This window comes from Bubalus kerabau, chromosome 20, assembly GCF_029407905.1.
Source record: "Bubalus kerabau isolate K-KA32 ecotype Philippines breed swamp buffalo chromosome 20, PCC_UOA_SB_1v2, whole genome shotgun sequence".
NCBI lineage: Eukaryota > Metazoa > Chordata > Mammalia > Artiodactyla > Bovidae > Bubalus > Bubalus kerabau.
The window spans coordinates 55,601,538-55,614,425 of NC_073643.1; the positions used below are offsets into that span (position 1 = coordinate 55,601,538).

Genomic DNA, 12,888 nt, shown 5'->3' on the forward strand with positions numbered 1-12,888 from the left:
CTTCTGCTTCTGTTAGGTCCATACCATTTCTGTCCTTTATTGAACCCATCTTTGCATGAAATGTTCCCTTGGCATCTCTAATTTTCTTGAAGAGACCTCTAGACTTTCCCATTCTATTATTTTCCTCTATTTCTTTGCACTGATCACTGAGGAAGGCTTTCTTATCTCTCCTTGCTATTCTTTGGAACTCTGCATTCAGTGCTTATATCTTTCCTTTTCTCTTTTGCTTTTCATGTCTCTTCTTTTTACAGCTCAGACAGCCATTTTGCTTTTTTGCATTTCTTTTTCTTGGGGATGGTCTTGATTCCTGTCTCCTGTACAATGTCATGAACCTCAGTCCATAGTTCTCCAGGCACTCTATCAGATCTAGTCCCTTAAATCTATTTCTCACTTCCACTGTATAATCATAAGGGATTTGATTCAGGTCATACTTGAATGGTCTAGTGGTTTTCCCTACTTTCTTCAATTTAAGTCTGAATTTGGCAATAAGGAGTTCATGATCTGAGCCACAGTCAGCTCTTGGTCTTCCTTTTGCTGACTGTATAGAGCTTCTCCATCTTTGGCTGCAAAGAAAATAATCAATCTGATTTCGGTATTGGCCATCTGGTGATGTCCATGTGTGGAGTCTTCTCTTGTGTTGTTAGAAGAGGGTGTTTGCTATGACCAGTGCGTTCTCTTGGCAAAACTCTATTAGCCTTTGCCCTGCTTCATTCTGTACTCCAAGGCCAAATTTGCCTGTTACTCCAGGTATTTCTTGACTTCCTACTTTTGCATTCCAGTTGCCTATAATGAAAAGGACATCTTTTTGGGGTGTTAGTTCTAAAAGGTCTTGTAGGTCTTCATAGAACCGTTCAACTTCAGCTTCTTCAGCATTACTGGTTGGGGCGTAGACTTGGATTACTGTGATATTGAATGGTTTGCCTTGGAAACAGACAGAGATCATTCTGCCATTTTTGAGATTGCATCCAAGTACTGCATTTTGGACTCTTTTGTTGACTATGATGGCTACTCCATTTCTTTAAAGGGATTCTTGCCCACAATAGTAGATATAATGGCCATCTGAGTTAAATTCACCTATGCCAGTCCATTTTAGTTCGCTGATTCCTAAAATGTAGACGTTCACTCTTGCCATCTCCTGTTTGAGCATTTCCAATTTGCCTTGATTCAAGGACCTAACATTCCAGGTTCCTATGCAATAATGCTCTTTACAGCATCGGACCTTGCTTCTATCACCAGTCACATCCACAACTGGGTGTTGTTTTTGCTTTGTTATAGCAGTTGACTAAGACAGTGCTTAATCATTATCCTCCTTTACAGATAAATAAGCTGAGGGGAAGGAAATGGCAACCCACTCCAGTGTTCTTGCCTGGAGAATCCCAGGGACGGGGGAGCCTGGTGGGCTGCCGTCTATGGGGTCGCACAGAGTCGGACACGACTGAAGCGACTTAGCAGCAGCAGCAGCAGCAGCAGCAAGCTGAGGGGCAGAGAGATTAAGTAATCTGCTCAAAGTGAATGGCTAGGAAAAAAGAAAGGCAGGATTTGTACCTGTGTGGCCTGATTCAGGGGCCATCTTCTTTACTGGTAAACTCTTGTGGAGAAGCTGGCAAACTTTTTCTGTAAAGGGCCAGATGGTAAATGTTTCCGGCTCCATATGAGCCATACGGTATCTGTCACAACTACTCAATTCTGCCACTGTATCATGAAAACAGACATGAACAATATATAAACAAATGGGTGTGGCTTGAGTTCTAATAAAACTTTATTTATAAAATCTTTTGTGCAAGTCACTCAGTCATGTCCAACTCTGCGACCCCATGGACTATACAACCCATGCAGTTCTCCAGGCCAGAATACTGGACTGTGTAGCCTTTCCCTTCCCAGGGGATCTTCCCAAACCAGGAATTGAACTGGGGTCTCCTGCATTACAGGCGGATTCTTTACCCACTGAGCCATCAGGGAAGCCCCATTAGGCAGGGCCAAATTTGGCCCATAGAATTTGCCAATTACTGTCCTGGGTGATATCAAATTTATACCATATTTGACCCTTTTTATTTGAATCATCATTTCCTCCTTTTTTCATCACTCCTATTACTCCAGAATTAGCCATAATTGGAAAAGTGGAAACCAGGAATGAGGAAGAAAAAAGAGAAGTGGATGGTGCAGAAGATGCTTCTTTTGGGTAAGATAAAGCAAGGGAAGGTGAAGGACAATGGGGATAGGCCTTGAACTGCCCTCTACACCTCTGAGGGGTAGGGTAAGGAAGGGCTTTATCAAAGGAGCCCAGAACATTGTGCTGGGTTCTAGTACAAGTTCCTCAAGGCTTTATCAGGAGGAAGAGGGATGAGCACTGCCTGAGCACATGGCAGCCTGAGGCCACAGCGGGGACTCAGACTATGTCCTCCTTGGAGAAAGCCACGCCTAGAATAAAGTGGCCATATATTTCCTTGTTCCTCTTGCTTCAGAATGGTGAAGCCAAAAAAATTAAAAGAATTTGCAGAGAAAATTATAATGTGGCATTTGGATATGGCTCAAACTATGGTCAAGAAGATGAAGAACACTGTAGAAGTTTAACAACTGTCATCCTTTCTTCCTCCTTTTTCCTTCCAAATGCAAATACTCAAAGGAAGAATAACTGTAAATAACAAAGCATCAAAATGAACACATGAATGAATAGCCAAACACTTTGTGTTGTTTCTTAGATAAGAATACAGTGTGAGAAAAAGCAAACACCAATATAGACAATCCTTTTTTATTGCTTGGCAGACTGCAGTGTTTTGTTTCCTTTGCTTTCTATTTCTCATGCACAGGTTTAAAAAAAAAAAGTTGTTTAAGGGTAATGTATACAAGTGCTTGAATATGCCTGTAAACACATACCTTTGCGTCCAGCTTTCTGGATGTAGATTCCTCTCAATCGCGGCATTTTCGGCAGGCAATCCAAATGCATCCCAGCCCATAGGGTTGATAACCTAGCACCCAGAAAAGAAACATCAGTCAGGGTAGATTGCTAAAGTCTTTCTCAGTATTTTCTGCTGGGCAGTGAGCAGGCATTCTCTCCTAACATGTCTCATCCATTCCTGGATGATTTCAAGCTATGCTGTTGAAAGCCAGCTGACTACCTAAGACGTGAGCACAGAAGGGAATTTAGAAAGTTATACACCAAGGTGCCAGTAGCAATTATCTCTGAGTAGGTGTTTTCGTGACTATTTTTTACTTTCTTTTTCTTCTTCTTGTCTGTATTGTCTGTAAAGAACCCAAATGGTTTTTCTGAAATTAGAAAGTTTCTCTCAATTTCAAAGTAGGTATATATAAAAATGTATACAGGCATTCCAAATGCTCACCTTATGTTAGATTTTCCAGTTAAGGAGCTGTGCTGTCCCATAGGGTAGCCACTAGCCACATACGGTTATATAAACTTAAATTAAAATATAGTAAAATTTAAAATTCAGTCCCTCCATCACATTAGCCACCTTTGAAGTGTACAATAAGCCACTCTGAATCACTGCCTGTAAGATATATCCATTTTCCAAAGAACCTCAGATCTTTGGAAAGGTCTGGGGCTCCTCGGACCTTCGAGCTTGAAGAAGCTCTTAAGATGCACCCTCCATCTCCGTTTCCTCATTTGACAGCCCGGGCCACTGGGGCCCAGAAAGAGGAAGCAGCCTCGCCAGGTGACACTAGGGGCAGGCGCTTCAAGCCAGGACAGGCGTTCATTTCTGCAAATGGATGACCAGTCACAGCCCAGCTGGCAGCCTCAATAGCAAGTTCTCTCAAGCTACCTTCCGCGCTGTGAATGGGAACAACGGCTTGAGACACAAGCTGTGGCATCAAGGGGCAGCCTCAGAAGACCTGCTTTGAGCACTCAGTCCCCTACCCTTCTCTGATGCCAATTTCAGCCACAACACCACAGACACAACTTGTCCCAGAGCCAGATTTCCAAAACTTGCCTATAGGGGAGGATGGGCTGAGGAGGCTCTGGTATTTCTAGAAACAGCCCTTAATGGCTGGCCTTCTTACTTTCTCTCAAGCTCCTGGTCTGTCCACTGCCACAAGCTGGGTTTATGTGTTTGCAATCATGCAGGAACCTGAGCTTCTGCTCACACACAGCTCCCAGAAGAGTGACGGACACTCTGTTCATATCCTGTTCATATCCTGATGGGACATTTTCCACTAAGGAAACAGTTCTCATTTTCTTTTATTGTATTTATTTATTTATGGCTGTGCTGGGTCTGCGTTGCGCTCAGGCTTTTCTCCAGTTGCGGCGAGCGGCAGGGGAGGAGCTGCTCTTTGTGGCAGCGCCTGGGCTTCTCATTGCAGTGGCCTCTCCTGTTGTGCAGCACAGGTTCTAGGGTGCGGGCTTCAGTAGGCGCAGCTCCCTGGCTCTAGAGCACAGACTCAATAGGTGTGGTGCGTGGGCTTAGTTCTCCTCGGCACGTGGGACCTTCCCAACCCAGGGACTGAACCATGTCTTCTGCATCGGCAGGTGGATTCTTTACCACTGAGTCACCAGGGAAGCCCTCATTTTCTAAGTAACATTTTCCCCTGATTATAGAAATAATGTGTATTCACTGTGAAAAACCTTAATACATAGAGAAAAATATTCAGAAGAAAATAAACACCCTTAATTCTACCATATAACCATATATAACTGTTATTTGGTAAATTTATATCTAATTTTTAAAAATTGAGATCATATTATTTCCATGTGTGTTTTTTATCTCCTTTAAAAAAAAAATCAGTGCTGTGATGAACATTGGGGTACACGTGTCTCTTTCAATTCTGGTTTCCTCCGTGTGTATGCCCAGCAGTGGGATTGCTGGGTCGTATGGCAGTTCTATTTCCAGTTTTTTAAGGAATCTCCACACTGTTCTCCATAGTGGCTGTACTAGTTTGCATTCCCACCAGCAGTGTAAGAGGGTTCCCTTTTCTCCACACCCTCTCCAGCATTTATTGATTGTAGACTTTTGGATCGCAGCCATTCTGACTGGTGTGAAATGGTACCTTATTGTGGTTTTGATTTGCATTTCTCTGATAATGAGTGATGTTGAGCATCTTTTCATGTGTTTGTTAGCCATCTGTATGTCTTCTTTGGAGAAATGTCTCTTTAGTCGCAGCACTGTTTATAATAGCCAGGACATGGAAGCCACCTAGATGTCCATCAGCAGATGAATGGATAAGAAAGCTGTGGTACATATACATAATGGAGTATTACTCAGCCATTAACAAGAACACATGTGAATCAGTTCTAATGAGGTGGATGAAACTGGAGCCTATTATACAGAGTAAAGTAAGCCAGAAAGAAAAACACCAATACAGTATACTAACACATATATATGGAATTTAGAAAGATGGTAACGATAACCCTGTATGCGAGACAGCAAAAGAGACACAGACGTATAGAACACTCTTTTGGACTCTGTGGGAGAGGGAGAGGGTGGGATGATTTGGGAGAATGGCATTGAAATATGCATAATTTCATAAATGAAACGAATCACCAGTGCAGGTTTGATGCACAATACTGGATGCCTGGGGCTGGTGCACTGGGATGACCCAGAGGGATGGTATGGGGAGGGAGGTGGGAGGGGGGTTCAGGATGGGGAACACGTGTATACCCGTGGCAGATTCATGATGATGTATGGCAAAACCAATACAATATTGTAAAGTAATTAGCCTCCAATTAAAATAAATAAATTTATATTTAAAAAAATAAGTTAAAAAAATTTTTAAAAAATTCACTGTGTACCTAGGGTTTTCTTCCATTTTTCTGTCTTATTCAAGAACTTTCTGAGATGCAAATGAGTATCACCCATGGCCATCTCTGCTCCAGGTCCATAAGCACCCACAATTCAAAGCATCCCAAACTGGATTCATACTCGAATCCCAATCACCAGACCCGTTCTCTCCTAGTCCCTCTTATCAGGTGGCAGTAAAGACAACAGGCATGGCTCTCCCAGTAGCAGATGCCACTTGCCTTAAAGTCATTCTTCCATTCTGTGATTATTAAATATTTTAAAACTAGTTTTTTGTTCTGATGGAACAATTCCATCTCAAGAACAAAGACCATGCATCTAAATTCAGAGCCGCTCTAACTCCTTTGGCTGATGGTGGTGGTTTACTTGCTAAGTTGTGTTCAACTCTGCAACCCTCTGTAGCCCTCCTGGCTCCTCTGTCTACGGCATTTCCCAGGCAAGAATACTGGAGTGGGTTGTCATTCCCTTCTTCACCCAGGGATCGAACCAGAGTTCTCTGCATTGGTAGGCAGATTCCTTACCACTGAGCCACCAGGGAAGCCCCACACCTTTGGTTAGTGAGTGGGAAATGTCAACAAAGGCCTGCTGCTCAGGAGGCTGTGGTTTTGGGGGAAGGATCCTAAACCCAAACCTGCCATTTACTGGCAGTGGGCCCTGAGGCATACCACTTGTGCTGAGTCTCAACTATCAGCTGTGACTGAAAGCAGCCCCCTGAACTGTTGAGAATCACATGTTAAGGTGTGTGTGGCACACCCGGCACAGTGCAGGCACCCAGGAAATGGCAGGGCTGGCTGCAAGTGGCAGCTGCTATCATCGGCTTGACCTTCAGCGCCTCAAAAGCTCACACATCGCCAGTTCCCGTGTCAGGACCTCAGCTCTGCAGTTTGCTGCCGCTCCAGGAGGGGCTGGTCCACCACATACTCTGCTGTGCTTCCCAGCCCGGGAGGCTGCGAAGAGTGGATGCCCTGGACTTTCATCCTCAGATGACACGATTCCCAGGGACTTCACAGTGGTTCGGACTCTGCGATCTCACTGCCAAGGGTCTCGACCCTATCTGAACCCTGCCAAGGGTTCAATCCCTGGTCAGGGAACTAAGATCCCACAAGTGTGTGGCATGGAAAAAAAAAAACTCAAGAGATGACATGACTACCTCAGTCCTTGCATCCACTCTCCTGAGGTCAGTCGGAATAGGCTCCTCTTCTTTTCCTTAATTGATGCTTCTCAAGTTACGAGCACTGCTGCTGCTAAGTCGCTTCAGTCTTGTCCGACTCTGGGTCACCCCATAGACGGCAGCCCACCAGGCTCCCCCATCCCTGGGATTTTCCAGGCAAGAACACTGGAGTGGGTTGCCATTTCCTTCTCCACTGCGTGAAAGTGAAAAGTGAAAGTGAAGTCGCTCAGTCGTGTCCGACTCTTAGCGACCCCATGGACTGCAGCCTACCAGGCTCCTCCATCCATGGGATTTTCCAGGCAAGAGTACTGGAGTGGGGTGCCATTGCCTTCTCCGAGTTATGAGCACAATACAGGCTTATTTTAACAAGGGAAAGGACACAGCACATGATACATACAGGCAAAGCTGATCATCTCCCTGCTCCACCCCACCCTACTCTCAACCAGCCTTTATGTCCTTCCCCGCCTTTCTCCTCACTAAACACAGACACACAAGCATATGCACACATATAGGAGCTGGCTGGTTTATTTTTATGGAAATAGAACCTACTATATACTATTTTATAACCTGTTTTTTTTTTAATTTAACATGCCATGGACATCTGCAAAAAATATATAAGTATATACATGTGTGTGTATACATGTCTTTTTAAAAAAATTTTAACATTCCCTAGGAATATCTAATTCTATGTAGTTTTAGGAAGTTATCAAAATATAACCCAATCCAGTGGATCTTTCAGACCCGAGGTCTCTTTTCCTCTTGCTAAACGTGGCCAACCGAGAGTGCTTCATCTTTACAAAGAGCCCCCCAACCCCCACCCCGTCTTCTAAGAATATGCTCCTCCTCCAACTTCATATCATCCTGCTGTGGACAGTCACAAAACCCACCCCTCTGGCCATGGAGGAAGCAGCTGGTGGAGCTGTCTGAGAAATACAGCTGGGTGTGTGGACACACACAGAGACGGGAGCTGGACAGAGACGAGGGGTGCTGATCTGCTCAAGGACCTGGGCCCAATTCCCAGTGGGCCCCATTCCTACTACATCTCCTCTGGTTCCGTGAGTTACACCAGGATCTGTCAAAACACACAAAACCTCCTTGTTTGGTTAAACTGGTGTCAGCTGGGTTACAGTCCCTGGGAGCCAAGAATTCTGACTGAGACACACACCTTGTAGCATACAGCTTTCTCTGGAGTATCGTTTAACCCACAGATGGAAAATGCCTCCTGCACAGATTTTTCTCTCTTTTTAATTTCCAAGAGTTAAATAATAATAATAATGGAAACCCCACTTTGGGGATTTGTGTTTGATTACTAGAAAGTTCTGCAACGCTTCCATGGACAATGCCAGAACGCAGCTTCCAGAAGTGCTTTAATTCTCCTGGGGCTGGAGGCACTGCTACCTCGCTGGCAGAATAATGTAACTGTTGTGTAACCATGCTCCACAAGAAAGGGGAAAACTTAGTTATCACTTGGTTTCTTCGTAGGGACTGCCAAAATGGCAGCAGTTCAATGTTTCTGCCCATTAACATGCTGCCAGGTTACCATCCATATTTTTAAACAAAGTCAATACAGAGACAGTCAAAAAATCAGTCTGGATTTACATAATATACTTACTCATTTCTATTTTTGTTTTCAGATGAAATGAACATGAAAAGATATATTCTTAGCTCACATGTTACCCCAGCTGTCTATGAAAATTAAAATTTGAAAAATCTTAAAGCTTCTTAATTATTTCATAGTCTTACCAAAAAGTAACAATAAACAAATGTCTGCCCTGGAATACAGACTGTGGGGAGTCAGTATAGTCCTTTCCACCACGGCTGGACACCAGAAGCAGTGTCGCTGTGAGCCAAGCCTGCAGGAGACAGGAAAGGGTCCCGCCCATTCTACACCATGGATTCCCCAGACACCCAGTGACAAAGGGCAGAACTCACTCTTGTGCCGTAAGATGATTCTCTATTGTCCAGAGGGAACAAAGTAAAGGCCTGCAACAAGATTTTGAAATGCCAAAGACTGTCCCACTTCCCCAGGCAGCAGATTCTATTTGCTGGTCCAATTGTTGTTGTTCGGTCTTTGCGACCCCGTGAACTGCAGCACGCCAGGCTTCCCTGTTCTTCACTATCTCCCAGAGTTTGCTCAAATTCATGTCCATTGAGTGGATGATGCCATCCAACCATTGCATCCTCTGTCGCTCCCTTCTCCTCCTGCCCTCAATCTTTCCCAGCATCAGGGTCAAACTGTTACAGTTCATTTATTAAAAAGACACCATGTCAGTGCTGCCTGTGCCCACCTTGTTCACCTCTTGGTCTCTTCTATATCGTCCAGATGAAACACCCCCATTCTGGATATATAATGCCCACTTTCTTGTCTGTGGTTTCTCTATGGGCAAAACCATCCAAAACATTCACTGGAGGAATTCTAAACTTTCCTTTGGGGTTGTAAAATCCCTATTTTTTTCTATCACCATAACCTGGTTTACTCCTTGGTTTAGTTCCACAAGTAACTAAATCTATAGCTCACATATGCCAATTAGACAATTTAACCTAAAAAACAAACAACAACCACCCCCCTAACATCTGGATTTCTATTTTAGCGCCATCTGAGTCCTCTCAATCCCCCAGGTGTTAACCTCTTCTTGGATGAGTGCTTTCAGCAGAAAGGGGATCGAAAAGTCCCGGCAGCTGTAACTTGAAAATGCATAAAATAAAAGCCATCACTTCCAGCTGTTCTTCTAACAAATGCTCTAACTATTTCAAATTGAGTGAGAAGCCAAGGGGGACAGGGGAAACAACACAGAAATTCGATGAGTGGTACACTGACCCCACTTCTAGACTGAAGAAACAAAGGGAAGAAGCAGAGATAACTGAACCCGAAGGCTGAGATCAGTTGCAGAAGCTTTTGAAATAGACAGGTCTGGCCAAACAGAGCTGGATTAATGGAGATGCTAAAGAGCGCAGAGAGAAAGAAATTCCCTGGCTGCTTCTTTCCTCTTACCCTACAATCTCGCCAAATTCTTCTTGTCCAAAACTATTCAGAGGTCAGCTGACACCAGCGCTTGGAAAACATGGCCTGCAGAGTTCTGGTTCTGCCCTTCTACCATACAAAGCAAATCAGGAGACGGATTTGATGGCAAACTGGTCAGAGACCAGCACAGGAGCACTAGCAGGACTGCAGAATTCACAGGGACTCGAGATATAAAAGGGGAGTTGGGGCCAGCTACTGATGAAGGGCAAACACAGGGATAAAGTCCTGGCAAGTTAGACCAGTGCTGGCTGGGAAGCGAGACCTGGAAGCTGGGGTGAGGCCAGCCTCTGGTGAGGACCCAGTCACGTGACAATGGCTCACCCGACAGGAACCTCCTGCCTCCAGTTGGGCAGAGCCGTGGGCAACTCAGGGTGGCAGCTACAGGTGACAATGTACAGACGAGGCTCTGGAGGGACATACCCTAGAAAATGACAGGGCTCAGTGTCCAGAAGGGCCTGGGAGGGAGTGAGTAATCAAGGGGGACTACAGCCTTACCTATGCTACATTTCTCCTTTTTAAAGGGGAGAATATGAGTTGACTCATTGGAAAAGACCCTGATGCTGGAAAAGATCGAGGGCAGGAGGAAAAGGGGACGACAGAGGATGAGATGGTTGGATGGCATCGCCAATTCAGTGGACATGAATCTGAGCAAACTCCGGGAGATAGTGGAGGACACAGGAGCCTGGTGTGCTATAGTCCACGGGGTCGCAAAGAGTTGGACATGACTTAGTGACTGAACAACAACAACAACATATAGAATTTTATGTACAATTTTCAAATACTTTTCTTAAGTAGGAAGAAACGAACAGGCAAAAGTACAGCTCTTCCTCCAACACAGGAAGGAAGATCAAGCAGAGTTAAGACAACTTTGGAAGTAGAAGGGAAGGAAGTGGGGCAGCCCGTTGCCCTCCCAAAGACAGAAAAGTACCAATTCCCCAGGAATGACCAGCCTTCTCTCCCTTTCATCACAAAACAAAACTTTAAATTTGAAACCAATTCAGCTTCTAATTGAAAGCAACCATGGTTACTGCTTCTCACAAAAATTGCTATTTTCAGAGTGCTGTGGTTTTTCTGGAGGAGATGCAACGCTTCATTTCCAAGAAATGAGAAATGCAATATTTAATTTTGTTTAGCAAGTTTAATAATCCACCATTATTACAGGCTGGGGATCAAAAATCAAGCAAATGCTTCAGAGTAACAGAATTCAGCTGACAGTGCCGAGGCCCCAGACAGAAGACCTCCTCTGGGAACACGGAGGCAGATAAATCAGTCAGTTTTCCAATCAAGACACTAGACCTGCAATTCATTTGCCCTTTCAAATTACATCTGAGAGGATAAGCTCTGGAAATCCACTCTCTACTTTCAGATGCGACAGAGATTAGAAAATTTGAAAACAGAATGCCACGCGATGCACTCCCTGGGCTCTTCATAAACACTTACTGACTGACTGGCCAACTGAGAACCGATGAAATGTATGTCAAGGTTCACGTGCCAAGAAGCTCCTCTCCTTTCCTGATATCTGTGGGTCATTGCATTACGATCACGTGGCTGCCAGGCACACAGCCTCCTCCTCCACAGTGAACAGCAGAAAGGCCCAAGCAGAAAACGACTTGTGCAGTACCCTGTGATGTTTTGCCGGAGACAAATTAGTCCAAGTTCTGCTTTGTGAGAGGGACTTGGCAGCTTGATGTTTTAATTGCCCTGCTTCTGGCCCAAAAGGTGCTGAGGAGACCAGCTGAGGTGGGAGGTGGGTAATTTTATTTTCTAACCATCTGTGCATATAACATATGAAAACACAACAAATCACCATATGGTGCTAAGCTTCAATATGTCATCAGACATTGTATGAGTTTAAGAAGAAACGGACTGGGGCTTCCCTGGAGGCTCAGTGGTAGAGAACCTGCCTGCCAATGCAGGAGACACGGGTTAGATCCCCGATTCAGGAAGATCCCACGTGCAACTAAGCCCATGTGCCACAACTTCTGAGCCCGAGCTCTACAGTCTGCAAACCGCACCTACTGAGCCCATGTGCTGCAATGACTGAAGCCCGTGTGCCTAGAGTTTGTGTTTTGCAACAAGAGAAGTCATTGCAATAAGAAGCCCACACACCGCAACCAGAGAGCAGCCTGCGTAGCAACAAAGACCCAGCACAGCCAAAAATTAAAAAATAAACTTAAAACAAGATTTAAAAAAAAGAAGAAAATGACTGGAAGTGTGGTCTTTTCTAATTCCCGAAAGAGAATAATTTATCTCTGGCTTCAAGTGGCCCCTACTTAAACATCCAAATCTCAGAACTACCTTATTACTGCTATTATTAATTAGGTTACACTGGCAAATTACCTTGTGGTTTTTAAAGAGTTTTCTCACTGATCATTTCACATGAACCTTGCAACATATCTGAGGTGGAGGGTAGGCAAGTCATTGCCACTGACTAAAGCCACAGATTCCTGACCCACTCACCACGCCCCAAAGCCACCACTCACCACTCCCTTCTACTTGTCAAGTCCACATGTAATCTACTTGTGTGTCCAAGGTCTGGCCAGCTATTTTGACTGTAGCTTTCTCCCAAGAAGGCTGTGTGATCGTGGCCTCAGGTACATTTCCATGGACTACAAATGAGAAGGGGGCCCCCAATAATCTGCTTACACTCTTGTCTCATTTCTCTCCTCTACACAACTTATTTGCTGCTATAGGAGGAAACCAATGTAAAAGCAACCTTGGACTTCCCAAATCATCATTCTTGTCCATTCTCAAACTCAAACTACAACCTGTGGTCTGGCTAGGGTCACAAAATGCAAGGACAGACCACAGACTAGGGAAAGATATTTGCACTGTATTTAACTAACAAAAAATATAATAATCCAGACTATATAAAGAACTCCTACAATGTGGCAGCCTGGATGGGAGGGGTGTTTGGGGCAGAACGGGTACATGTATATGTATGGCTG

At 44.5% G+C, this 12,888-nt stretch overlaps 1 protein-coding gene across 5 annotated transcripts in view; it reads right to left on the reverse strand.

Moving 5' to 3' along the window:
* The window catches only part of LARS2 (leucyl-tRNA synthetase 2, mitochondrial), a 146,967-nt gene that overhangs the window by 115,186 nt on the left and 18,893 nt on the right, over positions 1 to 12,888 (reverse strand). For all 5 annotated transcript variants that reach the window (XR_008706380.1, XM_055558840.1, XM_055558839.1 and 2 more), the window contains exon 4: positions 2,875 to 2,966. Coding sequence is in view for 4 of the 5 variants with exons in the window: in XM_055558840.1 (XP_055414815.1) it covers positions 2,875 to 2,966 (92 nt within the window). In the remaining variant the exon portion in view is untranslated. The remainder of the gene's footprint in view (positions 1 to 2,874; positions 2,967 to 12,888) is intronic.